The sequence below is a fragment of the Cricetulus griseus genome, chromosome 10 (genome assembly GCF_003668045.3).
Source record: "Cricetulus griseus strain 17A/GY chromosome 10, alternate assembly CriGri-PICRH-1.0, whole genome shotgun sequence".
NCBI lineage: Eukaryota > Metazoa > Chordata > Mammalia > Rodentia > Cricetidae > Cricetulus > Cricetulus griseus.
In genome coordinates this window covers 8,477,921-8,505,562 of record NC_048603.1, presented here as the reverse complement: position 1 = coordinate 8,505,562, position 27,642 = coordinate 8,477,921, and the positions used below count along the sequence as shown (strand labels likewise).

Below are 27,642 nucleotides of genomic sequence, written 5' to 3'. Positions count from 1 at the left end.
TTCTATGGTTATACTGCAGGAAAATGTCATCCAGGAACATGGTTTGATCATGTCTTAGGTGCCAGCGTGACATAGCTTAGGCATGAATGGAGTCGTTTTTTACACTGATGTCTTCCATATGCTGAAAATCATAGCCTTTTTGTGAAAGTAGAATGCCAGGAACAGGAACGCTATGCCATATGTGGTATTAAATACACATCCTATTGTGATTTCTTCAAGATGTATCTGTATAATTTATCAGTCTAAGTGGTTCATGCCAACGACGATAATAATATGATCACAATTTATATTTATACTGTTTCTATAAAGATTTTCACAAACAGAACACATCATTACAGAAACACAATTTGCTAATTTCCTCCAGGCATACATTATTATAGAGGCATGCTATTATAAACCCGATTGTCAATTTTCTGAAGCAGGAATTCTTCTTCATCTCTCTTATTTGAGTAAGTGGTGAAATCCTATGGTACAGTAAGTCTTCCCCAAATCAACGCAATTCAAATGCAGAAAGCACTTAGTAACCCAGGAGACACATCTGAAGAGATGCTCGACCCTTGTGTATGTGGCTTCCAGGTCTGCCTGTTCCTGTGGTCTGGACTCGCTTGGCTCACACTGCAAATGCAGGAGAATGGACTTTGATTGTACAGGAAGCCGTGACATGGAAGGCAGGAGACAGCATCGTGATTGCTAGCACGGGACACAGGTATCCAGTGATGTTGATTTATTTAAGATAAGGATTTTCTAGGCTGGGCGTTGGTGGCGCACGCCTTTAATCCCAGCACTCGGGAGGCAGAGGCAGGCGGCTCTCTGTGAGTTCGAGACCAGCCTGGTCTACAAGAGCTAGTTCCAGGACAGCCTCCAAAGCCACAGAGAAACCCCTTCTCGAAAAACAAAACAAAAAAGAAAAAACCAACAAAAAAGATACAGATTTTCTTATTTAAACTAGAAACAAGCTTGTTTTACTTATCTATTCCAGTTCCCTCTCCCTCCCATGACCCCCACCAACCCCATATCCCACCCCCATTCAGATTTTTCTTTTTAATCTAAGTGTTGTCCTTTTTTCTTAATTGTCACCGCCTTGTAAGCCACTGCTGTCTGAATCAGCAACTGCAGCTCCACTAACAGCAGCAGGTAGGCCGCAAGAGCTGCAGCCTGAGAGAATTCTGTTCCCTCAGGCACCGACTCTTTCAAAGTTATGAAGGGATTTTTTCTCAATCTCTGTCCCTCTAAGGAACTCAAGATTCTAAGGTTGAGGTGGAGCTCTCCTCCTCAGGGAGGGCTTCACAGCGAGTAGGTCACCTGCTCCCTGCTTCTCTTCAGAAGTTCTCGTGCTTCTCCTCTCCCCGCCTTATGAACCCTTCTCCGCCTGGCTCTTCTTTACCACTTGCTGTCAGCTACTTGCTGACCCAGGCTCCCGACAGCGGGGGAATTCTATTTAATCCAACACATCTTTGCCTCCTTGAACAAGTGTTCCCGAGCATAAACAAAAGCAACACACCTTAAAATAACATGTTACAACACAGAAGAGGAACGATTTGGAATTCCCAAAAACTGTTTTATTCTAACTTGGGCCATTTGGTAAAGAACCACTAACAGCCAAACACGTGTGAGTCAGATGGTAGCCTCTCTGTGACCACCGCTGCGTTGAGTTTTCAGTGACTGGATTTGTTATGAGAAGACGAATAGATCTGAACCATGGTAAAAACAAAACAAAACAAAACAATGGGTAGCAATAAAATACTTTATTTTACATGGTTAGGTTCTTAGGTGAGGTTTCCCCCATGGAAACAAGCTCTCTGCTAGTAAAAGTCATTTGAAAGCATCTGACTGCGGTGCTTTAGCTGAAGACATTCATGAGAACAAAAATGCAAGTGAGCTGCTTTGTCTGGTGGGGTCACCCCAGGACTCGTGAGCAGCAGGCAGAACCCATTTATCCTTCCGGCTTGGCAGTGTTCCCCCTGAGCAGACCTGGAGGTATGTCAGAGTAAAGAGAGAAGTCAGTATACAATGAGACAGCTGGCAGAACTTTTCACAACTACATCCCTTAATTTCCCATTAGTTACATATTCTAGCAATTAAGAAATTAAAATCACTGGGAGTTGGTGGCGCATGCCTTTAATCCCAGCACTGGGGAGGCAGAGGCAGGTGGTTCTCTATGGAGACCAGCCTGGTCTCCATAGTGAGTGCCAGGACAGCCTCTAAAGCTACACAGAGAAACCCTGTCTCCAAAAAACAAAAACAAACAATAAAATAAAGTAAAATAAAATATGGTACAGCTGCCCCAAGAATATCAGGGTGTGAGGTCGAGAAGAGCTTTAGTTTTGCTTGGTGTTTAAATTACAGACAGTAAGATTGCATGTGCGTATGTTTATCGGGAAATGAAGAGTAATTATGACAAGAAACAGATCTGCCAAGTCCGTGGCTGGGTTTAAAAACTTAAAATACAAGATGCCATTTTTCAAGTTAAAAATAGGCTGGCAGATGTTAGGGAGAGATAAATATATACTTGCAGAGTTAGCTCTGTAAGTATCCCTTTATTCTCCCCTTGGAAGGAAATTTAAATTACATAATGACAAAATTAAAAAAAAAAGGAGGAAAATCACGGGGCTCACTAATAAATAGAAAATCCCAATTTATAGACTTTCTGTGTGGAATGAAAGAGCAACTTTACAATTTAGAATAGAGCTGGTTTTAAGAAGCATGAATTAGGGCTGGAAGCTAGGCTTACAACCAAAACATCAAGAAACATGAGTTAAGGGGTTTCCCCTCAAATCTTATTCGCTATTCATAGGTGAATTCAATCTAAGAACTTACAAAACCAGAGCTAAGAAAATGGCTTTTCTGTAACAACCTTAGTTAAAGAAAAGGAGGTAGTGAATTTGGAAAGAGGAGTTTGAAAAGTTTCTACGCCCCAAAAAGCCTCTGTGCCGATGTAGCATCCAAATCAGACCAAATCAAATGGAATTAGAAAAAGCCCATGTTTAATGGATTCAGCTCTCCCCAGGGTCTTCCAGTGCCCCAGAGAGGAGACAGGAAAGGGAAACCGGAAAACCACATGTCTAAATACTCCATGGGAGTGGTCTTGAGCATCTCTGGGGGAGGGGTCATCATTCCGTGGGCTTTCTGAGATGCAGCAGGGTTTGGAGGGAGATGGGGAGGGCACATTAGGTGGAATTTCCACCATAACATCCCAGACTCTTTGGGTATATGGTTGCCAGGGACTGGGGCATAGCTTTCACCACAACAGAGGTCAGATATTGGAGGAATATAATGGGGAGAATGATACAATCATATTTTAATTCAATAAAGAAGATTTAAAACATTAAGGCTAAAGAAAAGAAAAGGAATGTCTTCTTGGTGGGGTTGTCCACTCCCAGCAACACCAATCACCATGGACATTGTTCTGTGTGTATAGATTGCTTCTATAATGCTGTCACTTCCTACCTCCCAGAATTTTGTCCATAGCTTAATTTGTATTAACTGGGACTTTAATTATGTTACTCAGGGCTGTGAGTTGAATACAAAATGTTCCCTATAGACTTGTGTATTTGCAAACTTGGTTCCCAACAGGGGATGCTTTCTAGAAGACTGTAGAATTTTTAGGAGATGGAGCCTGGTGAGTGGAAGCGTTAGACATTGCCACCCTGCTCTCTTCTTCCTGGTTGTGGAGGCCATGTGACCAGTTGCCTTGAACTCCTGCTACCAAACCTATCCTGACATGGTACACTGTATCTCTGAAAGTATGTTTTAAAATAAAGCCTTCTTCCATCCAGTTTGATCTTCATAGATATTTGGTCGCATCGGTAAAAAAGTTATCAATAAAAAAGTAATCAATAACCTTACTTTATTACTGTAGCATTTAAATGTGTAGAACAAATATGGCAAATGTGTATGTTAACTTTTAATTTTTTTCCCTTAAATTTTACAGACACAGCCAAGGAGAAAATGAGAAACGGACCATTGCATCTGTGTCAGCTGACGGAATGCACATAACACTAACTAGGCCACTAAACTACACACACTTAGGAATTACTGTCACCCTCCCTGATGGAACTGTGTTTGAAGCAAGGGCAGAGGTCGGAATTCTTACAAGAAATATCTTAATAAGAGGGTCTGATAATGTGGAATGGAATGACAAAATTCCCTCATGTCCCGATGGATTTGACACAGGTATCCTTAGCTTCCGTCATCAGATGGCCATCATGCTAATTTTTAAGGCCTGTTGGTTTATACTGAAGTGTAGTATACTATTTTGAACTTTAAAACACACCATGCAGACATTAAGTATGGAAATTTGGAGAGCCTAATAGCTTGAAGTTATCTGCAATATAATGATGGAAATGACCGTTACTGATACCAAATTGGAAGAAATGGGTGTTCTTGGAATCCATTGATGAAGTCCTTTCCTAGTCTTGTGATTTCTTATTATATGTTTCTATTCTCAGGGTCCTTTATTATGAGGACTTGAAGACTACAGAGTCATATGTCATCCAGAAGCTACATCAGTTGGATTTTCCAAGAAAATGTAGAATACAGTATTTGATGTTTCATTTAGCAAATCTTTAACAATTCTTTACCTCTTTTTCCAAAATCTGTATCGTATATGACAGTAGTTGTGTTGTAGATAGATATTGTAGTGAGTAGTTCATGGCCAATGTTGACTAGATGGAAAAGTGGATATATGAGAAGATAGAGAGATATGTGTATAGATATATAGCCTATAGGCTAGGGAAGCTCCAATGCCTTTGAAATTTTGGCTCGAATCATTCTTTGCATGAGAGTCTAAAGGATGCTTATTCATGCTCCATCTGTCTGGTCTAATCTGGGTCACCAGGAGGTCCTTTTTATTACAATCATTCCAGAATTCAGACTGTTGTAGGCTTTGTGTCAGTATGGACTTTCATCACCTCAGAAGCAAAGATGAAATGACTAGAAAGGCAACCCACCAATGAATTGCTTAGGTTCTGAAATGATGTATGTAGATTGTTTCTGTTTACTTGCCACTGGCAGGAAATAAGTCAACAACTATGATGAAGGCCAGGGGGATGAGTTAGTGAAAGGCCCCGAACACCGCAGTAGAGAATTATTGGCTATTGTTGCATCTTAATGATGTGTTTACACTATAAAGCAGAATGTCTTTTGACAAGTCATCTCTTAATATTTTTTTGTAATCACCAGTAACTGATGATATAATAACAGATAAAGTTAGTTAATAGCTTTCTCTTCAATGGTAAGCATGAGGTCATTGGATTTTCTGTTAAATGACCTACTTTCTGATGCCATTTTATCTGCATCAAGTCTCACAGGAGATAGGAAAGCAAGTCTCATGCTTCTTAAAATGAGATTGTTTCCTGTTATGCAAATGGGTCTGTCAGAATCTAGTACTAGACAAGCATAATTTTGCATTATGTTAATTCCCAGTTTGAAGAGGAAGCTTCAGAAACCACAAACAAAACATAATTAACCATTATTCTCTCAACCGTCACATTTTATTTAATACTATCTCTAAAAGATGCTTTAGAATATGCAAACGTGACGAGACAGAGTACCTAGAAAAAGATGATATGAATCTGTAATAATTATGTTCCAGAATTAGGTTAAAATTATATGTAAATAAAGAGATATGAAATGAGTATGGGGAAATTTTTGGCAAGGATATTGTTGCATGAGGTCTTGAATAATGCTTTAAAATATTCTTAAAGGAGAATTTGCTACGCAGACATGCCTTCAAGGGAAGTTTGGAGAAGAAATAGGAAGTGACCAGTTTGGAGGCTGCATCATGCTGCATGCTCCTTTGCCTGGGGCTAACATGGTAACAGGAAGGATAGAATATGTGGAGGTAAGGACCAGTGCTTAAATCGCCAAGGTGTCATACAGGGAATTGACGTATTTCACTGCTGTTTGCCAAACTTTACTTCCACTATGATAGCAGAGAGATAAATGAACAGTTTTAATACAGCCAATTATTCACTTCCTTGATCATTCAAAATATTTATTTCTTTATTTGTAAAAAGCGTAAATCTTGCTACACACACAGAATTCAAGCCCTAATAATGGCTTCATACTAACATCTAAAACACAAAATTAAATTGCTTTCCATGGGGCCATAGGGCCTGGATTCTAGCTGTTGATGATTCTGTCACCTGTCACTTGTTCAAGTCAGCTTAGCCACATGGGCCTCCTTCTGTGACTATGTCAAGCACATTTATGACTTAGGTTGGCTGCTCTTGTTCTTTGTTTAGTTTAAAATGCTCATCCATCAACGCTGCATACGTCACATTCTTATTTCTCCTGGGTTTCTTCTCAGTGTTACTACACAAGACAGCCCTCTCCTTAGCGTGTTTACTCAAATTCCTGGTTATCTTTGTTTATTCAAACTCTAAAATTTTATTGATTTCAGAACCTTCATTGTGTCTTTTCAATAATTAGACTTAATAATCAGGACTTATCAGTTGTTATCAAGTACTCAGTGAAGAAAGGAGTAGGGAAGGGATTAGATACACAATATCAAAACCCATAAACCCATTCTGGGCACACCTGCATTGCCTTGATAGTGGCAGAGTCAACAATTCCACTTTGTCTTAGTCTTTTCTTAAGATAAATTATGCATGTGACATCTGAAAGATGACTTGATTGTGATTTCCAGCACTGAGTTGTATATTAAGAATTAGTGATAGTTAATTTTGTAGAAAGAAAATAAAAATAAATAGCTTTTCAATATTTTCTTTCCTTAGACAACTGGCTTCTGTTGAGTCTCATGTGTTGGCAAATGGTACATTAGATCATAGATAATTACATCCTGTAGATATTAGATAATTATCATGGATAATTAGATCATAGGCTTGAGAGGACACTTGAATGGCTAGTGAGTGACAGCACCTAATCTGGACACATTCCCACTTGGATTGCATGGAGCTTTGCAAGTATGAACAAGGCACTCAGGTTCTTCATCCATGTGATGAAGGCAATGGTGACCTTCTATGATAATGGTAAAGACAGGGCTTGGCACATGGCAAATATCCCAAGTGTTTCTTATATTCAGGAATCAAAGGATCACGAAAAAAAGAAGACATTTATAGAACCTTATTTTGTTAAATAGAGTAGTTCAGAAGTGGAGAGTTCTATTTTATTAAACTAAAGTTTAGTTGTAGAGGGGAGATAACACACAAAGGATTCAAAGATGGGTTTGGGCACATATTATAGAGCAAAGCTACCTTGCAATAACAGGTTTGCTTATTCCATTCATATGCTTACTCACTCATTCATGTCCTAACAAATACTATCCTATTGTACTGAATTATATAAAAGACCATATTTAGAATAAAATACTATTTTTGAATGATAAACATGAATAATGTAGAGGATATTAATATAAAAATATTCATATCTCAGTATGAAATTGGAGATTATTTTGAAACAGGAAATTACTGAACAGTTTGTTGTTGTTGTTGTTTTGTTTTTGAGACAGGATTTCTTTGTGTGGCTTTGGAGCCTATCCTGGCACTTCCTCTGTAGACCAGGCTGGCCTGAAACTCACAGAGATCTGCCTGCCTCTGCCTCCCAAGTGCTGGGATTAAAGGCGTGTGCCAGCATCACCGGACTTTACTAAACAGTTCTTATTTCTGGCCTGACAGGTATTCCACGCTGGCCAATCTTTCCGTTTGGGACGATACCCAATACATTGGCACCTACTTGGGGATTTACAGTTCAAGTCTTATGTAAGAGGCTGTGCAATCCATCAAGCATACAACAGAGCCGTTACCATCCACAACACCCATCACCTTCTTGTTGAGAGGAACATTATATACGATATAAAGGGAGGAGCATTTTTCATAGAAGATGGCATTGAACACGGCAATATTCTACAGTATAATCTGGCCATCTTTGTACAGCAAAGTACAAGTCTACTGAATGATGATGTAACTCCAGCAGCCTTCTGGGTAACCAACCCCAACAACACCATCCGACACAATGTGGCTGCTGGTGGCACTCACTTTGGCTTTTGGTATAGAATGAACAACCACCCTGATGGCCCATCCTATGACAGAAACATTTGCCAAAAGAGAATTCCCCTTGGAGAATTCTCTAACAACACTGTCCATTCTCAAGGATGGTTTGGACTGTGGATCTTTGAGGAGTATTTCCCCATGCAAACAGGGTCTTGCACTTCTACAATGCCAGTGCCTGCTGTCTTTAACTCACTCACTGTCTGGAATTGCCAAAAGGGAGCTGAGTGGGTCAATGGAGGGGCCCTGCAGTTCCACAACTTTGTGGTGGTGAATAATTACGAGGCCGGAATCGAGACCAAGAGGATCGTGGCTTCTTACGTTGGGGGGTGGGGTGAAACCAACGGAGCTGTGATTAAAAATGCCAAAATTGTTGGTCATCTTGATGAACTGGGAATGGGGTCTGCGTTTTGCACTTCGAAAGGCCTGGTTCTCCCATTTAGTCAGGGCCTGACTGTGTCATCTGTACGCTTTATGAATTTTGACCGCCAAGACTGTGTGGCTTTGGGAGTGACATCCATCACCGGGGTTTGTAATGACAGGTGTGGAGGCTGGAGTACAAAGTTTGTGGACATCCAGTATTTCCATGCACCGAACAAGGCTGGCTTTCGATGGGAGCACGAAGCAGTACTGATTGACGTTGATGGCTCACTTACAGGTAATATGATTCTTCAGTCCATGACAAAAGTTTATCAGAAGTATACTTAGGTTTCGGTGAATTTGGATGGCTAAGGCTGGTTCACCAGCATCACAGACTGTAGCCTTGCAGTAAAACATACTACTGACTTGAAAATTATAGGAAACACCAGGCACCTATGAGATGTTCTCTTTTGAAAGAGATCCAAACTGTCAGATGCAGCCTGCAAACATGTCCTTTTTCTCTTCCATTTGCAATTTGGTCATGAATTAGTGGTCGTTTTAGGGACCATTAGTGCAGACACTGCTCACTGCCATTTCAGTGCTGAAACTCCACGGTCTGGCTTCATTCTTCATTCAGATAAAAATTGTCTTCATTATTCCCAAACCCAGACTTAGCCATACTCTATACAAATAAGCATATAGCCTTATTAGAATACTTTTTAAGAAGTGGCAAGCCAGCTCTCAACTCCTTTGTAGTTTAAATTCTAAGTTTGCATTTGTTTAAAAATATGTTGAATGGACAAGAGTTATGAAAAAGGGTATAATGTAGTTGTTATTCTCCAGTTCTAGCTCTGTCATGGGTTTTTCACTTTTGATAATGGATCAGTGTATAAAAAATATATTTGATAGTGAATGTGTAAAACTCAGTGTCAAGCTCCGTAGCTTCAGCGTGGCCATTCTAGCTGGATCAAAGTTTATTGAAATGTATGGACTTTGGATTTGGCTAAATTCATTTTCAAGTTTTTTTTTATAATAAAGTTTATTAAATTTTTAAATAAAAATTTTAAGCCTAGAAAAAATCAATATGTATCTTAGGGGGTTTTTCCCTATAATTTTAAGTAATGTGAGTCCAAATATGTGATATTGTCTATATGTATTCATGATTTCGAGAGGCTTTGTCTTTATAAATTGTTAATGATGGACCTGTCTACAACAGGGCAGGAGGCATATGCGTGTGTGTTACCCAATACCTTTTCAGACTCGGCTGACAGATAAACCTAGAGATAGTAGTGACTTAGTTCTGAAAGTCTCCTTGAAAGATGAAATAACATTCTTTTCTATGTTCTCATGGTCCAAGTTCTCGGCTACAGTTGCTAACTTCTGTGTCCCTTTTCCTTTTGTGAATTCTGAATCAAGTCACTTGTTCTACTCTCCATCCCTTTGACTCTTGTGGATGCTTCAGGGCTCGTGTTTCAAACACATTTTTGGTGAGTCCCATGACAGAAAAGTCTGCTGTGAAACCTATGCATCCTTGTGTCTTTAAAACAAAAAACCTCTTCCAAGGTTTCTAGAATCTATTGTCATACTGTCGTCATAGAACCTATGCACTGTAGATCAGTTTTATTAATTTTCTTATATAAAATAGCAATTGTGCTGCATCTGTCTCTTTCCCAGGGCACAGAGGGCATACTGTCATCCCACACAGCTCGTTACTAGACCCTTCACACTGCACTCAAGAGGCCGAGTGGAGCTTTGGCTTTCCTGGATCTATCTGTGATGCATCAGTCAGTTTCCACCGTCTCGCATTCAATAAGCCTTCTCCCGTGTCTTTACTGGAAAAAGATGTGGTTCTCTCTGACTCTTTTGGTAAGTGAATTGGAGCAGTGTAAGCCACTCATTTCAATGTCTTCCTAAACGTTGTCATCATCTTCGTCATGGTGTTCTCAACATTGCAAAGAGCACATGTACACCCGTCCAATTCCGGGCTGGAGATTGGCTACCCAAACTGAGTGCTGGAGGGACAATAAGTAGATGAATGATATCCTGTTGGTTGAGGACCCACTAGACAATATTGTGACAAAGACCAGGAAAGTTACCATAGCCACTGGAGCAAGGTAGTAAAAACAGATATATCAACCTGAAGACAAATTTTTGTTATGCTCACTGAATGAGGTGACATGTGTTGAGCATTTCGTAAGTCAATAGATGTATATGAAGTGTCGTGGACCCGTGGTTTGTACCAGCAATAATACTGTCCTTAGTACACCTGCTGTACCTGGCATCATTACCCAACTAGGTTGTATTCATTTATTATCGTTATTCACAATCTGTATGCCGTTTTTCAGCTAAAAGGAAAGTTAGATGCGGATGTGGTCATAACTGTGTTTTTCATTTATCATACATCTGTGGTTGTTGCACTGACCTCTGCATGCAGTTCCTTACAATGGGCTATGCTGTCACTCATCTTTCCATTACAACCACAAAAGCCTGAGAAAATAATTAACTTGTATGCAGAACAATTTATCTTGGCTCTGTTTTTGGACATTTCAGGCTGTGATCAGCAGGTCCAGTTGCTTTTGAGCTTATGGCAGGAAAGTGCACTGTGGTGAGGAGCACAACATGGACCAAAGCTACTGAATCATTGTCTCACCCTCCCTTTTGACGACCTGTTCTTATGAGCTAAATACCTCCCACCAGGCTGCACCTTTCAAAAGGTCTATTCTTTTCAATAACACCACCCTGGTACTATACCTTCAATGCATTGGCCTATGTGGGATAATTGTCTTGTTTAGTGTCTCGAAGACTTGGTTCTTAGTCCCCTTAGTCCTTACTAATGGCTTTTTCCTCTCTCAAATGATCATAGAGCCAGTGTGGGTCTTCCCCCAGTAACTAAGCATATCTTTTCTCATTTGCACCTCAGCAGGCCTACCTTGAGTGGCTTAAATTGTACATCTATCAATCTATCTATCTATCTATCTATCTATCTATCTATCTATCTATCTATCTACCTATCTCTTATATCTGTCTCTTATATCTATATATCTCTTATATCAATCTATCTATCTCTTATTATACCTATCCATTTATCCATCTATTTAGAAATTACTAATATCCTTTGACCTCTAATGGGTTGTACTCTGATAAACCACTTCCTAGCTGAAAATGTAGAAAAGTTGAAAAGGCACCCATCTCATATAATGTGCTAAATAGGACGGCTCTGTCTAGCTTCCCTGCCCATTCTCAGATACTTGAATTAGCCCCTGGTTCAGAAAGACGTCTAACACAAAGCCAGTTTTATAATAATGGCTTGAATATCTAATGTAATCAGTTGGAAAGTAAGTTATTATTATTTAATGGCATACCAGTGTAGAGTCGAAACCTCATTAAGCTGAGCCATCATAAATTATACCTTATCCTTATAAAGTAAATATCTGTCTATAATGAAACAACTTTCTCTTCCACATACCCTTATGATGGACTGACGAGTCTGATAGTGAGTGAATGCATTTGACAATCAAGGATTTTCTAAACAAAATCTTTAGAGTATTTACAAATTTCATTCTTTCCATTTCCTGGGTAAAGTCAAATAATGCAGCTTTTGGATAACTAAATCTGTACTGGTGAATGTCTAATCCAAACACATAAGGAATTATGACTATAGAAAGAGGCTTTGTCAAAAGACTCAAATGCACTTGCCTATCCTTTTGTGGTATGAATATTTAACATTCTTCTTCAATATGTTGCAAATAATTACACAATGGCACTTTACTATGCTCTCGGTATTTCCAAATACCCCAACCACCATTTATTTAACCATATCGATAAGGTGACGGGTAATTTGAAAAAAAAAATCAGGCATTTCAATAGTAGCCTCCTCCGTTTTGAAATTTTATAGCTTGAGTACACCAGTGATATGCTAGCCATTAAAAGTACCTGTGACGACTCAAATCCACATGGACATATTGGAATGTCATTATTCCAATGTCCCATCAGAGCCTCTCTAGATATCCCTTTAAAAAATTCCCTTGTTTCAAACAGAACTGTATACCTACTGTACTGTGAAGTTTGAAATTGGGTAAATACCTGTGCCCTACCCCTGGACTTGCTTTGAGACTGAACAAAGGTTCAATCCATCACCTACCTTCATGGCTCCCTTTCTAGATGAAGGATCGTACAAGCATGGTAGTTTTGAAACAGCCACTGTTCCTTTCTCTCAGCTAAGTGACTTTCACTCTTTGAATTGGTAAGGATCTGGAGAATAAGAAAGAGGTGGTAAATTATTCAAGCAACTTAAATTATACTTCTGAGCCAGGCATTGGTGGCACATGCCTTTAATCCCAGCACTTGGGAGGCAGAGGCAGGCGGATCTCTGTGAGTTCAAGGCCAGTCTGGTCTACAAGAGCGAGTGCCAGGATAGGCTCCAAAGCTACACAGAGAAACCCTGTCTTGAAAATCAAAAAAAAAAAAATTATACTTCTGTCCCCCAGGCCTCATATAGAAATTTGTATTTCTGTATGAAGTATATTGTAGCAAACATCACCTTGATATAGTCTCTAAAAATCTATTACCAAGCTGGTCTTGAAAGGGTGAAGTGAGGAAAGGCAGAGAAACCCGGAGTCGGAAAGTGCCTATATGATGTAGGCTGACTTGCAGAAACCATGCTCTTCACTAGGTGCCCCGGAGACCACCAAGACCTCATACTCTCCCCAGAGAGATAGTTACAGGAATGGACTTACTTTCATCTTCCTTCCTTTTCTGTCCCAGCACAACCAGAAGATGAGATTTTTGTATTTTCTCTCTTGTTCAAAAATGGAGGCGTTTCATGAAGGTGGAGATTATGGTTACTGCTTATTTCGTGTTCCCCTACAGGCACTAGCATCGTTCCCTTCCAGAAGAAACGGCTGACCCATATGTCTGGGTGGATGGCGCTGATTCCAAACGCAAATCACATCAACTGGTATTTTAGAGGCGCGGAACACTTAACCAATATATCATACACATCCACTTTCTACGGATTTAAGGTAAATAGAGAGTTACGAAGAACAAAACAGCAGGCTACTCTGTCTTCCTCACACCCACACCCATCATTTTTCTTTCCCTTTCTGGGTGTGTATGCATGCATACGTGAGTTTATGTATTGTGGTATATGTGCATATGTGTGGTATATTTGCATATGGGAGCATCTACATCTTTATCGGTGTTGACCTGTGTAGCTTGAGATAGGGGATCTCCCTTCAGACAGTCTCTCTTATTCAGCCTGGAGGCCAGAAAGCGCCAGCAGTCCTCCAGTCTGTGCCCTCCTGCACTGGCAGCACAAGTCTTGAGTTCGAATTATCTTGCTTCCACGTCAAGTATTCTAGCCCATTGAACATTTCATCAACCTCTTGGTTTCACAAACCAATCTTTTAAAGCCCTGTGACGCACCTTGTATGAACCACTTCCTCTAAATCTAAGAAGGAGGCAAGTTTTGCCGTGATCCCATACTATGCTTTTGCGTGACTGCTCTTATCGGTGAGGTAATATCTTAGACGTATTGAGTCGCCCGCGTGTCGTCGTTAAGGGTTTATTTGTATCGTGAACTAAATAGAGAAAATTACTTACAGAATACAATGTTTGTATTCCCACCACATATCTCTATCACCGTATTTTCAAATATTTACTATCTTTGAAAAGAAATAAGTTTGTAGAGAGAGTAGACACACCATACTCTGAGCTCAGTTCTCCAGTGTTCAGCAATTGTGATTAGCATCTTGACCGAGGTGTTTCTTCCTATGTTCTTCAACTGATGCTACGTATTTGTGTGACCCAGAAACCCTATCCAGCATTATTTTTAAACTTTTAAGCTATCATAGAAAAAGCACATATCTTAAAAACATATACACATACATATACATGTCCAACGTACACACCCATGTGTACATGTCATTGGAGAGCCTGTGCATGTGTGTGGAGAGAGAAAAAAATAAATGAGAAGAAGAAAGAAGAGATGTCCTTTCTTTCCTTGCTGGTAGAGCTAGCATTGTTGACATAGACCTGCAATATGTCAAACGACATGTAAGCTTCAATGGAAAGGTAAACGGGAAACTAACCTTGGTTGTAACACACTACATGGACTATGTGCATGATGTTAAAACTATGTCATAATATGTAACATATTTTTTATTTTTTTGGTTTTTCGAGACAGGGTTTCTCTGTGTAGCTTTGGATCCTATCCTGGCACTCGCTCTGGAGACCAGGCTGGCCTCGAACTTACAAAGATCTGCCTGCCTCTGCCTCCCGAGTGCTGGGATTAAAGGCGTGCGCCACCAACACCCGGCTATGCAGCATATTTTTATATAAATCAAGCCACATTTTTCTACAACTATCTTAGGAAGAAGACTATGTAATTATATCACATAACTTCACTCAAAATCCCGATGTGTTTAATGTTGTTGATATGAGGAATGGCTCCTCAAACCCATTGAACTGGAATACTAGCAAGAATGGAGACTGGCATCTTGAAGTAAACACCAGTACTCTCTATTACTTGGGTATGTATTCATTGGACAGAGTGAGTGTTTTACCTAAGAATGAGAACAATTTCTTAATAGAAATGTGTGACATACATTATTAGAACTTGATAAATATTGGTTGAATAAAAATACTAGACACAAGATTTATGCTGGAAAAGGTCATTAATTTAAAAGCTTGTTTGTTATTTTTGAAGGTCCTGTTTACATTAATTCACAGAATTAGGGAAAATTAATATAATGGCAGCTGGTAAATATTCCAGTAATATTAAAATATTTTTAGAGAATAAAAGCATTTAAGAATAAAATTAAAGCCAGATGGTGGTGGTGCATGCTTTTAATCCCAGCACTCAGGAGGCAGAGGCAGGCAAACTTCTGAGTTTGAGGCCAGCCTGGTCTACAGAGAGAGTTCCGGGACAACACAGAGAAACCATGTCTTGAAAAACCAAGCACCAAAAAACAAAAAATAAATAAAAGAATAAAATTAAACAAATATTAAGGCACTCATTTTATTTTATGTGCATATGCTTAGTTTATGTTTTGATTTCACATGTATATTTGTACTGTGTAGTTTCCTTGTGCTCACAGAGGCCAGAAGAGGGCATCAGATACCTAGAACAGGAGTTACAGACAGCTGTGAGGGGCCTTGTGGGTGCTGGAAATAGAATAGGTCCTCTGGAAGAGTAATCCATGCTTTTAGCAGCTGAACCATCTCTCTACCTTCTGAGGACAATCAGTTTTGTTAATCCATTTTCATTCTCTTTAATATTTCATCTCTTAAAATGATACCATTTTGTTGAAGTTTCTCATGTTTCCAAAAGGCTGTGACTTTGCACAGATTGAAGCCCTGTAATCGTCCTCTTAGTATGTTCATGTAAAGCATGTTGATTTTGCTTCAGTGTCGGGGAGAAGTGACCTTCCTCAGAGCCAGCCCATTCCTGGGACGCTAGATCCTGATGCAAAAGATGTGATCATTAATTTCCAAGCTTACTGCTGTGTTCTCCAAGACTGCTTTCCCGTTCACCCACCATCAAGAAAGCCAATGCCCAGGACACGGCCAGCCAGTTACAAGTATGGAAGCTTTCTTCAGCTAATACCTTTGATGCCTCTTGTGCGGTCTTATTCATAATCTCTCCTGGGTGAGATCAAACTGCCTTTCTCCTACACAATGACTTTGGGTTCACAAAAAGACACCCAGGCCCATACTTCTCTCATTTTGTAATCCACTTCCACTCCCAGTGACAAAACCGAGAAAGCTCATGAAAATTGGAGGCAAAAGTTGCTGACAGTCTTACATTCATGGAAAGCTAGTTTGGATTGTGAGAGCTGTGCCCAGGCCTTTATTATATAGGGGAGGAAATGAAGTCCAGTGACGTAAGTGAGTTGTGTGAGTTCTGAACTGACTCTGGACGTGTCCACTCTTGCTTCCTCACTGTCACAAAGCTGTCTTAGGGGGTGTCAGTTTTGATGGATACCCTGTCAAACTCATAAGAGAGCCTTGATTTTTTTCAAGTATGGATCTCAAAGTTTAATTCTTCTAGTTAAAAATTCCTTCTCTCTCTGATCAAATTTCACAGCTCTCTACATTTGTGTGTAAATGGCTCTCCTACATTTCAGTACTAGTCACTTGCAGCAAGAAGATACCAACTTTATAATTACATCCCTTAGGAAAATTTTCATTAGCAAGTAGTTTCTAGAAGGCACAATGACAAACAGGGCAAGGCCCTTTCTTTCCATGTTTATTTCAATTCAATGCAGCCTTCATTCAGGGTGCAAACCTATCACCCCAAACCCCTATGCTGCCACTATCCAGGGCATAACCTCAATTTATCTTTGTCAAGTTAGAGGTCATTCTTCCTGCCCTTCCATCCACAGAATCTCCCTAAATACATCCTCCAAGTGTATTTGGTGAAATAGCACCATTTGCCAGGGACCCATAAAGAGATACAGGATGCACACTGCTTTTCAATTTCCTAAGGTCAAATCTTACAGCATATTTCAAATTAAATTCAATTAGTTTAATTAAACTGCAACATATCAAAATAAGGATTTTGTGCGAAACCAATGTTTAAAAGTGATATTGTTCAATATAACAGTATAAGGTTTGTAAACGTTTTGTGAATACCTCTAATTGTACATATGAAGTTGCCTAGTTGGTAAAATTATTAAATACGTGATTCACACCCGGCCATTCTGAAGACATCTAATGTAATGCCATGCCTTAAGAAAGAGCTCACTGAATACATAGAGGGGACCACTAATGGAAGTATTACTTTCCTTTTCAGTTTATGGTCAAATGAGTCCTTTTGGCAATCATCTCCAGAGAACAATTATACCATACCCCACCCAGGAGCAAATGTGGTTATCCCTGAAGGTAAACGCACAAGTATACAGAACTAAAATATTAGCGTTTAGGTTACATTAATGCTGTGGTAGAGCAGGTGTGCTGGTAGTTATGTCTCTGTCTTTAAGCATGGTAGGGACGAGGAACTGTAAAGATACGTGTCTCAGGTATGAAGCACAATCTCCAGGTTTGCTTATTAATGATAACATGAGCTGGGCATGGTGGCATTGCCAGTTTTCCCTGAGACTCCGAAGACCAAGAAAGGAGTCTTGCTTTAGCACAGGAGTTCAGGGCCAACTTCAGAAACAGCAACTAAATACAACAGCAACAAAATCACAACGCCGTGCTTTCTGTGCGAAACAGAAATCACCGAGTGGAAAGAAATCACAGAGTGAGCTTGCCAGTGTTTTGTCATGAGCTTCAGTGCGTGTGTGTTGCATGGCATTTCTTATTGCTTTTTAGGATCATGGATTGTAGCTGACACAGATATACCCCCAATGGAAAAGCTCATTATTTGGGGAGTTCTAGAACTGGAAGACAGATCTGAGGTGGAATCTGCAACCCCTTCTTACAGAAAAGTTGTTTTGAATGCTACCTACATATCAGTGCAGGTGGGAGTGAAGTCTTGACATTTATATTATTAATCTTATTAATTTCCAAAATGAAAATGTAATGAATTAGTAATCAGCATGTAGACACACACACACACACACACACACACACACACACACACACACACAGAGAGAGAGAGAGAGAGAGAGAGAGAGAGAGAGAGAGAGAGAGAGAGAGAGAGAGAGAGAGAGAGAGAGAGAGAGAGAGAGCTGTTGTAGCCCAGAAAATGCAAGCATCACACACCTCCAATGTATTTCTCCTCTCTTTTAAATTATGGCTTCATCTTCCTTGCTGAGAAAATTGTCAGCATACACTTGAGTGTGTGCTTGTCCCTGTTTTAGTTCTATTGAAAATATTTATATCATTGTATAAAGCTTAACTCTGAGTTCACACCAACAAATGCCAAATCCGTAGGTGTTCTGGAGAGAAAGATGAAAACTAACAGGGTTTCAGATGAGATTATGAAAGGATTATGAAGGCAAGAGTAACCAGTGGACTGCTTCAGTTGCTTCGAATGGTCACCCCTTTCTTCTATAAACCTCAGGTGGTCTTGAGCTTGTAACAGCTTAATCAGCTTAATTGTCTTGTCATTCTATTACTATTTATGAGAAAAGAATGGCTGAACAAAAATAAAAGCTATTAGGGGTTATTTTAAAGAGCATTTATTGCACAAATAAACTTCCCTGATGAGTTCTGAGAGATGAACTAGCAGTCCATGGGTAGAGAAATATAAATGGAGATAGCGGTTTGATACCATGTCCATTTGGCTGCATAATAATAGTAGGTTCACCCCCAAAGCCTCTGAGCTCCCTACCATGGGGTCGTGGCCACATTAACGTGTTCCAGTAGATGGCCCCATACCCATGAGTATATGGGCAGCACAAATTGGTTTGGGTGGGTTATTTATAAAAATTTAAGTAAAAAGTAAGACATGAATTTGGGAGGGGGTGTGTGGGTGGGTAGGTGTGGATTTGGATGGACAGGAGTTAGAGGGAGGTGTGGGAGGAGAATAGGACCCAAAATAATTGGATGAAATTGCCAAAGAATTAATAAAAATGTTACATTAAAGAGAATTTGCTAGCTTTATTTTTTCCCTTTGGTTTTTCAAGACAGGATTTCTCTGTGTTACAACCCTACCTGTCCTAGAATTCTTTCTGTAAACCAGGCTGGCCTGGAACTCACAGAGATCCTCCTGCCTTTGCCTCCCAGTGCTGGGATTAAAGACATGCTCCACCACCACCACACAGCAAACTTTTCTTTATGGTAGGATAAAGAACAGAAGCTCCTTTTGATGCTTTACAGAGCCTAAGATTGTGGAATAGGGCTGTATCTGTGTCCTTACTTCACTGGTTTTTTGTTTGTTTATTTTTATAATTATAATTAGACCAATTTTAAATTAGAAACAAGCTTCTTTTACATGTCATGGCTCAGCCATTAAAGACTAGGCTCACAACCAAAATAACTTCACTGTTAATTAATTGAGTAACGTTGGAAAAGTTATCTGACCACTTTCATTTCAGCATCAGTTTTTCTACCTATGAAATAAAACCAAAATAACCAATTCATGGGTTTAGTGTGGATGCTGAAGTTTATAATTTATAGAGATGAAATCTTACATTAGCTTCATTTGATGACAGCCATCGCTTGATTGGTACGGCCTAGACAGTGTTAGCCTATTGTGTTTGACCTATGCATCCAGCTACAATGCAGTCTGTTCTAACATCGGTAGCTTAGGTCTTCAGAGATCTGAGTTCTAGGTCTGCTTCTGACAGCAAATAGACATTGAATGTGACTTTGGAAAAACATTTAGGCTAACCATCCTAAGGCTAATGGCTTAAAGTCACTTCCAGCTACAATACTGATAGAACAGAACCCCTCCATTTGCTAGGGAGGCTTCAACTTCTTATTCTTCTTTTTAATGGATGCATTTTTTCTCCTGCTCAATTTCTTTTAAGTACTAACATTCTGCTTCACTGCAGGGAGGTAGATTAATTGGTGGCTGGGAAGATAACCCTTTTAAAGGAGAATTACAGATTGTTCTTCGAGGGAATCATTCTACCCCAGAATGGGCTTTTCCGGAAGGGCCAAATCAAGGAGCAAAGGTCTTAGGTATGTGTTGTCATACACTTAATGTCTCTTGTCTTTTTCCTTCTTCTATTTCAAAATACACAGCACTAAAGTACTTAGCACATGAGACCATGGCATCACAATCTGTTAGAGCCATTCATTTATGCTAAACACACAAGGATCAGAGACTTAAAAATATTAAATAATGTCACGTTACAATTTAGTAACTTGACATAGATGTGTATACTTCAGATCAAAACATAAGCTATTGTAAAATGAAATTTAGTAAAGCTCTCTATATGACTACAGTTTCTCTAGACTGGTGTCTTCATAATCATTCCTTGATAATGAATGAGCAATACTACTTTTCATTTGTGGCTTCCCCATAAAAGACCCCTTCCCTACACATAATTCCATTTTCAGTATTGATAAACAGTCTGTGGCTCGGTTGACTATGTTGTCAGTTACCCACTTACAAGGGCAGTTGAGCTTAATTTCCCCGAGGCATTGGCGTCCTCTGAGTAGTTCTATTTAAATCTAGAAGGCAAAGGTCTTACAAGAATAATTAACAGCTGTTTTTATTAATATGATTGCATATGCATTTAGGAGACACATGGGACTATCATGACAATACTGAGGCAGGCAAACACAGTCTTGAATATATTTGTTTTTCTATGTTTATTTTTTAAATGACACTAATTATTGCAAAACAGTATCAAAAAATACTATTAAAAACAGATCTCTTTCCTTGAAGAAAACTAGTGTTAGGTAACAACTTTGTATTTTTTTTTGTTTTAATTCAGCTCCTCTTGTATATATACTTGTATAATTATTGTGTTTTTCCTTTTGTTAAAGCACGTTAAAATAAATACAGCATGATGCAGCTTTTGTTTCTTTGCTATCATATTAGGAATATATGGTCCGGATCAATCAGTGCCAACAGATGAAACTCTCCTTCTTTTAGACTATTGTTCCTCACAATTAATACAATTGAAGCCTATTTAATCACTTGTGTACATCTTCAATTAATTTCAATTTTTTTTATTGTTTCCAGAATAGTGTGTTTAGCCTCATGATTTGTTTCCTTTCACGCTGGGCTTACTGTGGTCTAACTACCAATGCTTTTTGTACAGCCAGCTTCCGTTCATTCTCAAATGTCTAATAGTTTGCTAAATACATCAGCGAATAGTCCCATTCTATGCTAGCTCCTAACTCAGGACTGTGTGACAAGGAACATGTCTCTCTTTCAGGAGTGTTTGGTGAGCTGGACCTGCATGGACTTCCTCATTCGGTATATAAAACCAAACTGTCAGAAACTGCGGAGGCAGGCTCCAGAATCTTATCCCTTATGGATGCTGTGGATTGGCAGGTAGAAAACAAAACAAATTATATAAGATGGGTAGACCGGCAGTCTCCTTGAAACAGTTTCCTCTCTGTTCACTTCCCGTAACTAACAGTATGAGAAGTGTATATTTTACAGTCAGCTTGCAAGGAATGACCTGATGACAGTTAAAAATCGTGATGTCGATAGTTCTTCAAACCATGTCAGAGTCTCATGTGTACGTTGGTTATAAAACAAAAATATGTGAGCCTTGGCTATAAGTATTTGTAAATTCTTGCAAAAGCGACAATAGAATCATTTTAACATGTTTTTACTGTTACCTCAATTATCTAATCACTTGCAGCTTTTTAAAAAAAGATTTATTTATTTATTATGTGCACAGTGTTCTATCCGCATGTCTGCCTGCAGGCCAGAAGAGGGCACCAGATCTCATTACAGATGGTTGTGAGCCACCATGTGGTTGTTGGGAATTGAACTCAGGATGTCTGGAAGAGCAGCCAGTGCTCTTAACTTCTGAACCACATCTCCAGCCCCATTACTTGTGATTTTTGATGTTATATGCTAAGCATTTGGAAAGAAAACAAACTTCGAAGCACAATGACATTCAAGTAATGTCTACAGTAAATGAGAGAATGGTAGACTGTAAATAGTAACCTCATTATTTAGACTTTCTTACATTTTACTTATTCATTGTGTATGTGTTTCTTTCTGTGTGGGTGGTTGAGGGTGGAAGACATGTCACACGTGTTTATGGGCATGGGATTGTGTTCATGTGTGTCATGTATGGAGTTCATACAATGGAATTCTTAATACCAACAAAGCACATTTATTGCTAGAGATCTAGAAGACTACTTTATTGTTTCTTGTAATACCCTGATTGCTAAGAAGATATAAATTTAGAATTGTTTAATGATTGTTACTAAGAAACATAAACCTACTTTTAAAATCGCTCTTGCATTTGGCACTTGAATTTTTCTAAGGAGGGAGAGGATATTGTGATAACTACCACAAGCTATGATTTACACCAGACAGAGACTAGAAGGATTGCTAAAATCTTGCATGGGCACAAAATTCTCGTCCTCAACGACACACTTTCCTACACTCATCTTGGTAAGTGGCCGCTCTTTAATCAAATGGACGCGTAATTAAAATGTCTGGAGATGTCCTTATTTTAGTTATATCCCCTATAATTGTAATTCTTTGATCAAACTTCACAAATATTTTTGCCAGAGTAGTTGGCTTTGGTATGAGTGGATTCTACCGTTTGTGTCTTGACTTCCAATCGCCTCTGCTAATGTATTTTTTATTCATCATTATATTCAACAAAGACCTACTATGTAATTCTATGGAGCAGGACCCTGTCTTTTTCTTTTCTAAATTTCCAAGTAATTCCTAATACGGCATGGACTTCTGAAAGCTTTTATCCTGAGGCTGGAGAAATGGCTCAGCAGTTAAGAGAACTGGCAGCCCTTGCAGAAGTCTGGTGTTAGATTCCTGGCACCCACATGGTGGCTCGTAACCATCTGTAATTCCAGTTCCAGGGAATCCAGCATGCTCTTCTGGCCCTTGAGTGCACACAGACAGGCATGTGGTACTCAAATAGACATGCAGGCAAACACCCATGCATATAAATAAAAACAAAAGAGATGTAAATGTAGATACATTACTACATATTCACACAGACTCCTGGTTCACACGTAATATGCATATAAAAGTAGAGCAATCCCAGGACTAGGATCTGGAAATAAAATAGCATCAGTAAACAGCTATTTCAAATAGCATTGCGATAATATTTTCATGTTTAACTTGATAAAATTTCAAACTACCTTCAAAGAATTTTTGTTTATTTATTTATTTAATTTTTGGTTTTTTTGAGACAGGGTTTCTGCCTCTGCCTCCTGAGCACTGGGATTAAAGGCGTGCTCCACCAACGCCCTGCTGAAAGATTTTTAGAAGTACCTCTTACTTAAAATAATCTTAGCTGGGCGGTGGTGGCGAGTGCCTTTAATTGCAGTGCTCAGGAGGCAGAGGCAGATGGATTTATATGAGTTTGAGACTAGCTTGGTCTACAGAGCAAGTGCCAGGACAGCCTCCAAAGTTCCAAAGTTACACAGAGAAACTCTGCCGCGTGCATGCGTGCATGTGTGCGTGCCTGTGTATTTGTGTGTGTGTGTGTGTATTAAGCCCTATTTACCTTTCATTTTTTCATTCGTGTATATTTACTGTACATGGCACTGTTTTATATAAGGATGTGTTCATGCAAGTATATAATGTACTTTGAGTCTATGCCTCCTATACGATCTTACTTTCCTTGTCTTACTATTCACAATAATTAAGTCCTGAACCCAGCCTAGGTGTCTATCAACAGACGAATGGATAAGGAATATATGGTGCTTATATATGGTAAATTTTCAACCATAAACACAAAGAGGAGCAAAGTTATGTCGTTTTCAGGAACACCCACGCAACTGGAAACAGACATATTAAGTGAATTAAGCCTGTCTCCGAAAAAATCAATACTGGATTTTTTTTTCCCTCGCATTTGTGCTTCATAGATTTTTCCACAAGTATAAAACCATCTAGAGAAACAAAGGGAAACAATAGCTCCTTAATTTCTAATTTTAATAATTTTATTATATAAACATATGCTATATATTGAATGCATTTGTATATAAATAAAATGATATCTTAATTTCAGTTTGCCATTTATCTCTGTTTAAGCAGTATGTCTAATCAGTTTATACATTTGTGTCAAAATTTGGCATATTAGAAAATTGTTTATCTTATGAATTGTGACAAGACTAATGTACTAACACTTCTTGGCATTGACAATGACCCCTCTTTATGGTTACAGCTGAAAGACAGCAGATTCCTGAAACTGGTCAGACTTACACATTGGCAGCTGACGTTGGGCTACTGAGTAGGAACATTAAAATATTTGGGGAGGATTACCCAGGTTGGTCCAAGGACTCTTTTGGCGCACGGATCCTGGTTGGCTCACTCACGGGAAACACGGTGACATTTAAAGGTTCGGTAACATTTCAGTCTATTTCTTCTAAGTGAAATACATAGAATAGTGTCTTGTGCTTATAATTCTCACTTCTTCATAGGACCACACAGAAAAAGAAAGCTTCAAGAGTGATTATGTATTCTGTGTTCCTAACATTATTAACTATTCATTTCATCTTCATAGACAGTAAGAATTGTCAAACCAGGAATGGCAAAAAGTAATCACTAGACTGGCCTTGAAACCAAACAGAAATCATTTCATAACACCTCTTGCACTTGTTTTAAGGGAAACTTCAAATATATCAAACACAGAGAAAGACCATGTAGTGAATGCCGATGTCACCATCGCCTCTAGTGGCCATCAGTGGGGAGAATGATGAGCTGGGTGGGGTTGGGCACTGGCCGGCGGGGACTGCCCATGTGTGGCTTCTAAGGGACAGAAATCAGGACTTTTTGCTTGCATGCCAAGAACTTCACTAACTGAATTAATCATTCCCATTGCCTGAAGGGAAGTTTGTTTTGTTATTAGTAGTTAATACAAGCCGTGCATTGGTTCTCAACCCGTGGGTCATGACGCCTTGCGGGGTCACATATCAGATATCCTGTATATCAGATGTTTGCATTATGATTCGTAACAGTAGCAACAAAATAATTTTTAAGGTTGGGGGTGACCACAGCATGAGGAACTGTATTAACGGGATGCAACATTAGGAGGGTTGAGAACCACTGAGTCTAATCCACTGTGATTATTTGTTGTTTGGGTACTCCATTCATCTTAGTAACCTTTCCACGTTGATGGCCAAATCCTTTGCAAAAGATCTAATATTTTTGAGTCTTCATTTTCCAATACAGCCAATGCTTATTCTAGTTTCCCCCCCCCCCCTGGAATCAGCCATTGTTGTAGGGAATTCTGGTTACATAACCTTGGTGGCAGAGGAACCTCATGCATCCAGATGGTTTCAGGGGCTTCCCGAAGCTTCAACACTTAGCACAGAATAATCTCTGGTAGATTGTTACCACTGTTATTACTGATGGATAGTATCATCTCTTGTCACCTCAGTGGTACTATGACAAACTGACAGATGATTGGCAATACACTTTCTGAGGGAGCCTCTGAAATAAAATTCTCTTAATAAAATCTCTTTATGGCAACAATATTGAAATATCAGATAAATTATATCCGTGCCTTATGTGTGCTTTCTTAGCAAGGCAATATTACCATCAAGTTGAAGAAAATTGCTCCTTTAGACATGATTATAAATAAATAATACATAGCAAATAAAAATCATAGATATTGAAATGGTATGTGATCTTCCAAAGGGCCACTATATATTTTGGATGCATGCTAAATCTATATGATTTAATTTTTTTTGGTTTTATGGGGAGAGAAAAATCAAAAAAACAAAAACAATAGGAAAAAATTGAGAACAATTGTTTCATTTGGCGTAAAGGAGCAAAGAAAAATAAGGTTTCCATGAAAAACTTGAGTAGTTATACAGCTCTTCGGTATTTTTTTTCAATTTTATCCATTTTAGGACATTTTCTTTTAATCTTATACTCCCTTAGGAAATGCAAGAATAAGTAACGTGGAATTTTACCACAGTGGTCAAGAAGGCTTCCGGGATAGCACGGATCCAAGATACTCTGTGACATTTCTTAACCTGGGACAGGTTTGTGCTTTGATTTTTATATAAGTTCGAAATAAATCATCTTCTTTCATAAAAAAAATCTTTGTTGTAAGAAACCTAAAAATAAAACATACCACACAGCTAAATTCATATAGTTATTGAAGCAATCCCAGACTCACTGTAAGTGTCTGTATCTTTTTACCTTTTCACTATCAATTGAATTTTTATGTATTTACCAAAAAAACTGAAAAACCCATGACAGAGTTATATTAGAAAACCTTTAGCTGTAGAGCCTCTTTCTTACCCAATATGTCCTTTGCCTGTATTATTTAACCACGGCAGGTTTGTGGTGAGGTTTTAATATATGTTCAAATTAAAATACATGCATTTTTAAATTCCCTTCACTAAATAGCTGTCTTCAGATATATGAATGTATCTTCTAATATAAAGAAACTTCTTGCTGAACCAAGTCACAGCTTTAGCTTATTTTTCAGTGACAAAAAATAACTTCCTGAGGGAGGGAGAAGGGAACTGGGATTGTCATGTAATTCAATCTTGTTTGTAATTCAAATATATAAAAAATAAAAAATTAAGATAAAAAACAAACAAGAAAAAAATAACTTCCTGTTAAATGAAGTGAGTATTGCTTAAGTTTCTCAAAAAACAAGCAGATCTAAATAAATAAAATGTTTCTGGGTTTAAATTTAAAAGCTCTTGAGCCTGCGACATAACTCACCAGGTATAAAATACTTTCTACCAAGCTGACAACCTGAGTTCAATCCCAGAACCTACGTGGTGATAAGAGAGGACCAATTCCCAAAGTGTGACTTTCATGCATGTGCTATAACAGAGACAGAAAGAGAGAGGGGGAAAAGGGAGAGAGGGAGAGAGGGAAAGAAAGACAGAATAAATAAATAAATAAATAAATAAATAAATAAATAAATACAAAAAATGTTGTTTATGTTTGAAACCTCTGACCTATTCCCTGACTCACTGCTATCAACATCTGGATTATGATTCTTGCCTGGAGTGTTATTATTTAACTCTTAAAAATCACTATTAACAACTTAATTGCTCTGTAAAACAATTTTATCACATTAGCAGTTTAAAGATAATAATAGAAGTATGAACACACCAAAAAAAGCCCTTGAGAAAATTTTAATCTCCATTAAAGGTGGCCATGTGGTTTGTTTGTTTTTTTACTTTATTTAATCACAAATGCACGACATGAAACCCTTCCATGATTAGTAGGCTGTGGGGAAATCATCTTTTAAGAGAGAGAGAGAGAGAGAGAGAGAGAGAGAGAGAGAGAGAGAGAGAGATCAAGGCTTGTTTATTAAAGATCACTTGATGAAAATTTTTCTCTCAGTGCATTTAAATGTTGTTATAAAAACATTCCCTAGGTTCAAGAACATGGCTTGTCTTATGTCCGAGGTTGTGCATTTCATCACGGCTTCTCCCCAGCAATCGGCGTGTTTGGGACTGATGGGTTGGACATAGATGACAACATTATCCACTTTACAGTAGGAGAAGGTAACACAACGCTTGTTTCACATAGTGAGTCCTTCTGAGGCCATCTTACTATAACCTCTATAGCTAGGCTGTTTAGTTAGCCTTCCTGGTAGGGAGGAAATGGTCTGTCTGTCTGTCTGTCTGTCTGTCTGTCTGTCTGTCTGTGCTGCCCAGGAAGACGATTATTAAGTAGCCTCTGAATTGTGGCTAGTACCACAGTGGAGATGAATTTCTATTTTACTTAGTTACA

At 38.8% G+C, this 27,642-nt stretch overlaps 1 protein-coding gene across 1 annotated transcript in view; it reads left to right on the top strand.

Moving 5' to 3' along the window:
* The window catches only part of Pkhd1l1 (PKHD1 like 1), a 142,033-nt gene that overhangs the window by 83,155 nt on the left and 31,236 nt on the right, over nt 1-27,642 (top strand). The window contains exons 46-61 of the mRNA XM_035449642.1: nt 577-706; nt 3,932-4,173; nt 5,706-5,842; nt 7,638-8,667; nt 10,044-10,235; nt 13,239-13,390; nt 14,740-14,899; nt 15,778-15,949; nt 17,164-17,252; nt 17,685-17,833; nt 19,814-19,943; nt 21,152-21,270; nt 22,224-22,353; nt 24,098-24,271; nt 25,819-25,922; nt 27,284-27,413. Of these exons, the coding sequence (XP_035305533.1) occupies nt 577-706; nt 3,932-4,173; nt 5,706-5,842; nt 7,638-8,667; nt 10,044-10,235; nt 13,239-13,390; nt 14,740-14,899; nt 15,778-15,949; nt 17,164-17,252; nt 17,685-17,833; nt 19,814-19,943; nt 21,152-21,270; nt 22,224-22,353; nt 24,098-24,271; nt 25,819-25,922; nt 27,284-27,413 (3,240 nt within the window). The remainder of the gene's footprint in view (nt 1-576; nt 707-3,931; nt 4,174-5,705; nt 5,843-7,637; nt 8,668-10,043; nt 10,236-13,238; nt 13,391-14,739; nt 14,900-15,777; nt 15,950-17,163; nt 17,253-17,684; nt 17,834-19,813; nt 19,944-21,151; nt 21,271-22,223; nt 22,354-24,097; nt 24,272-25,818; nt 25,923-27,283; nt 27,414-27,642) is intronic.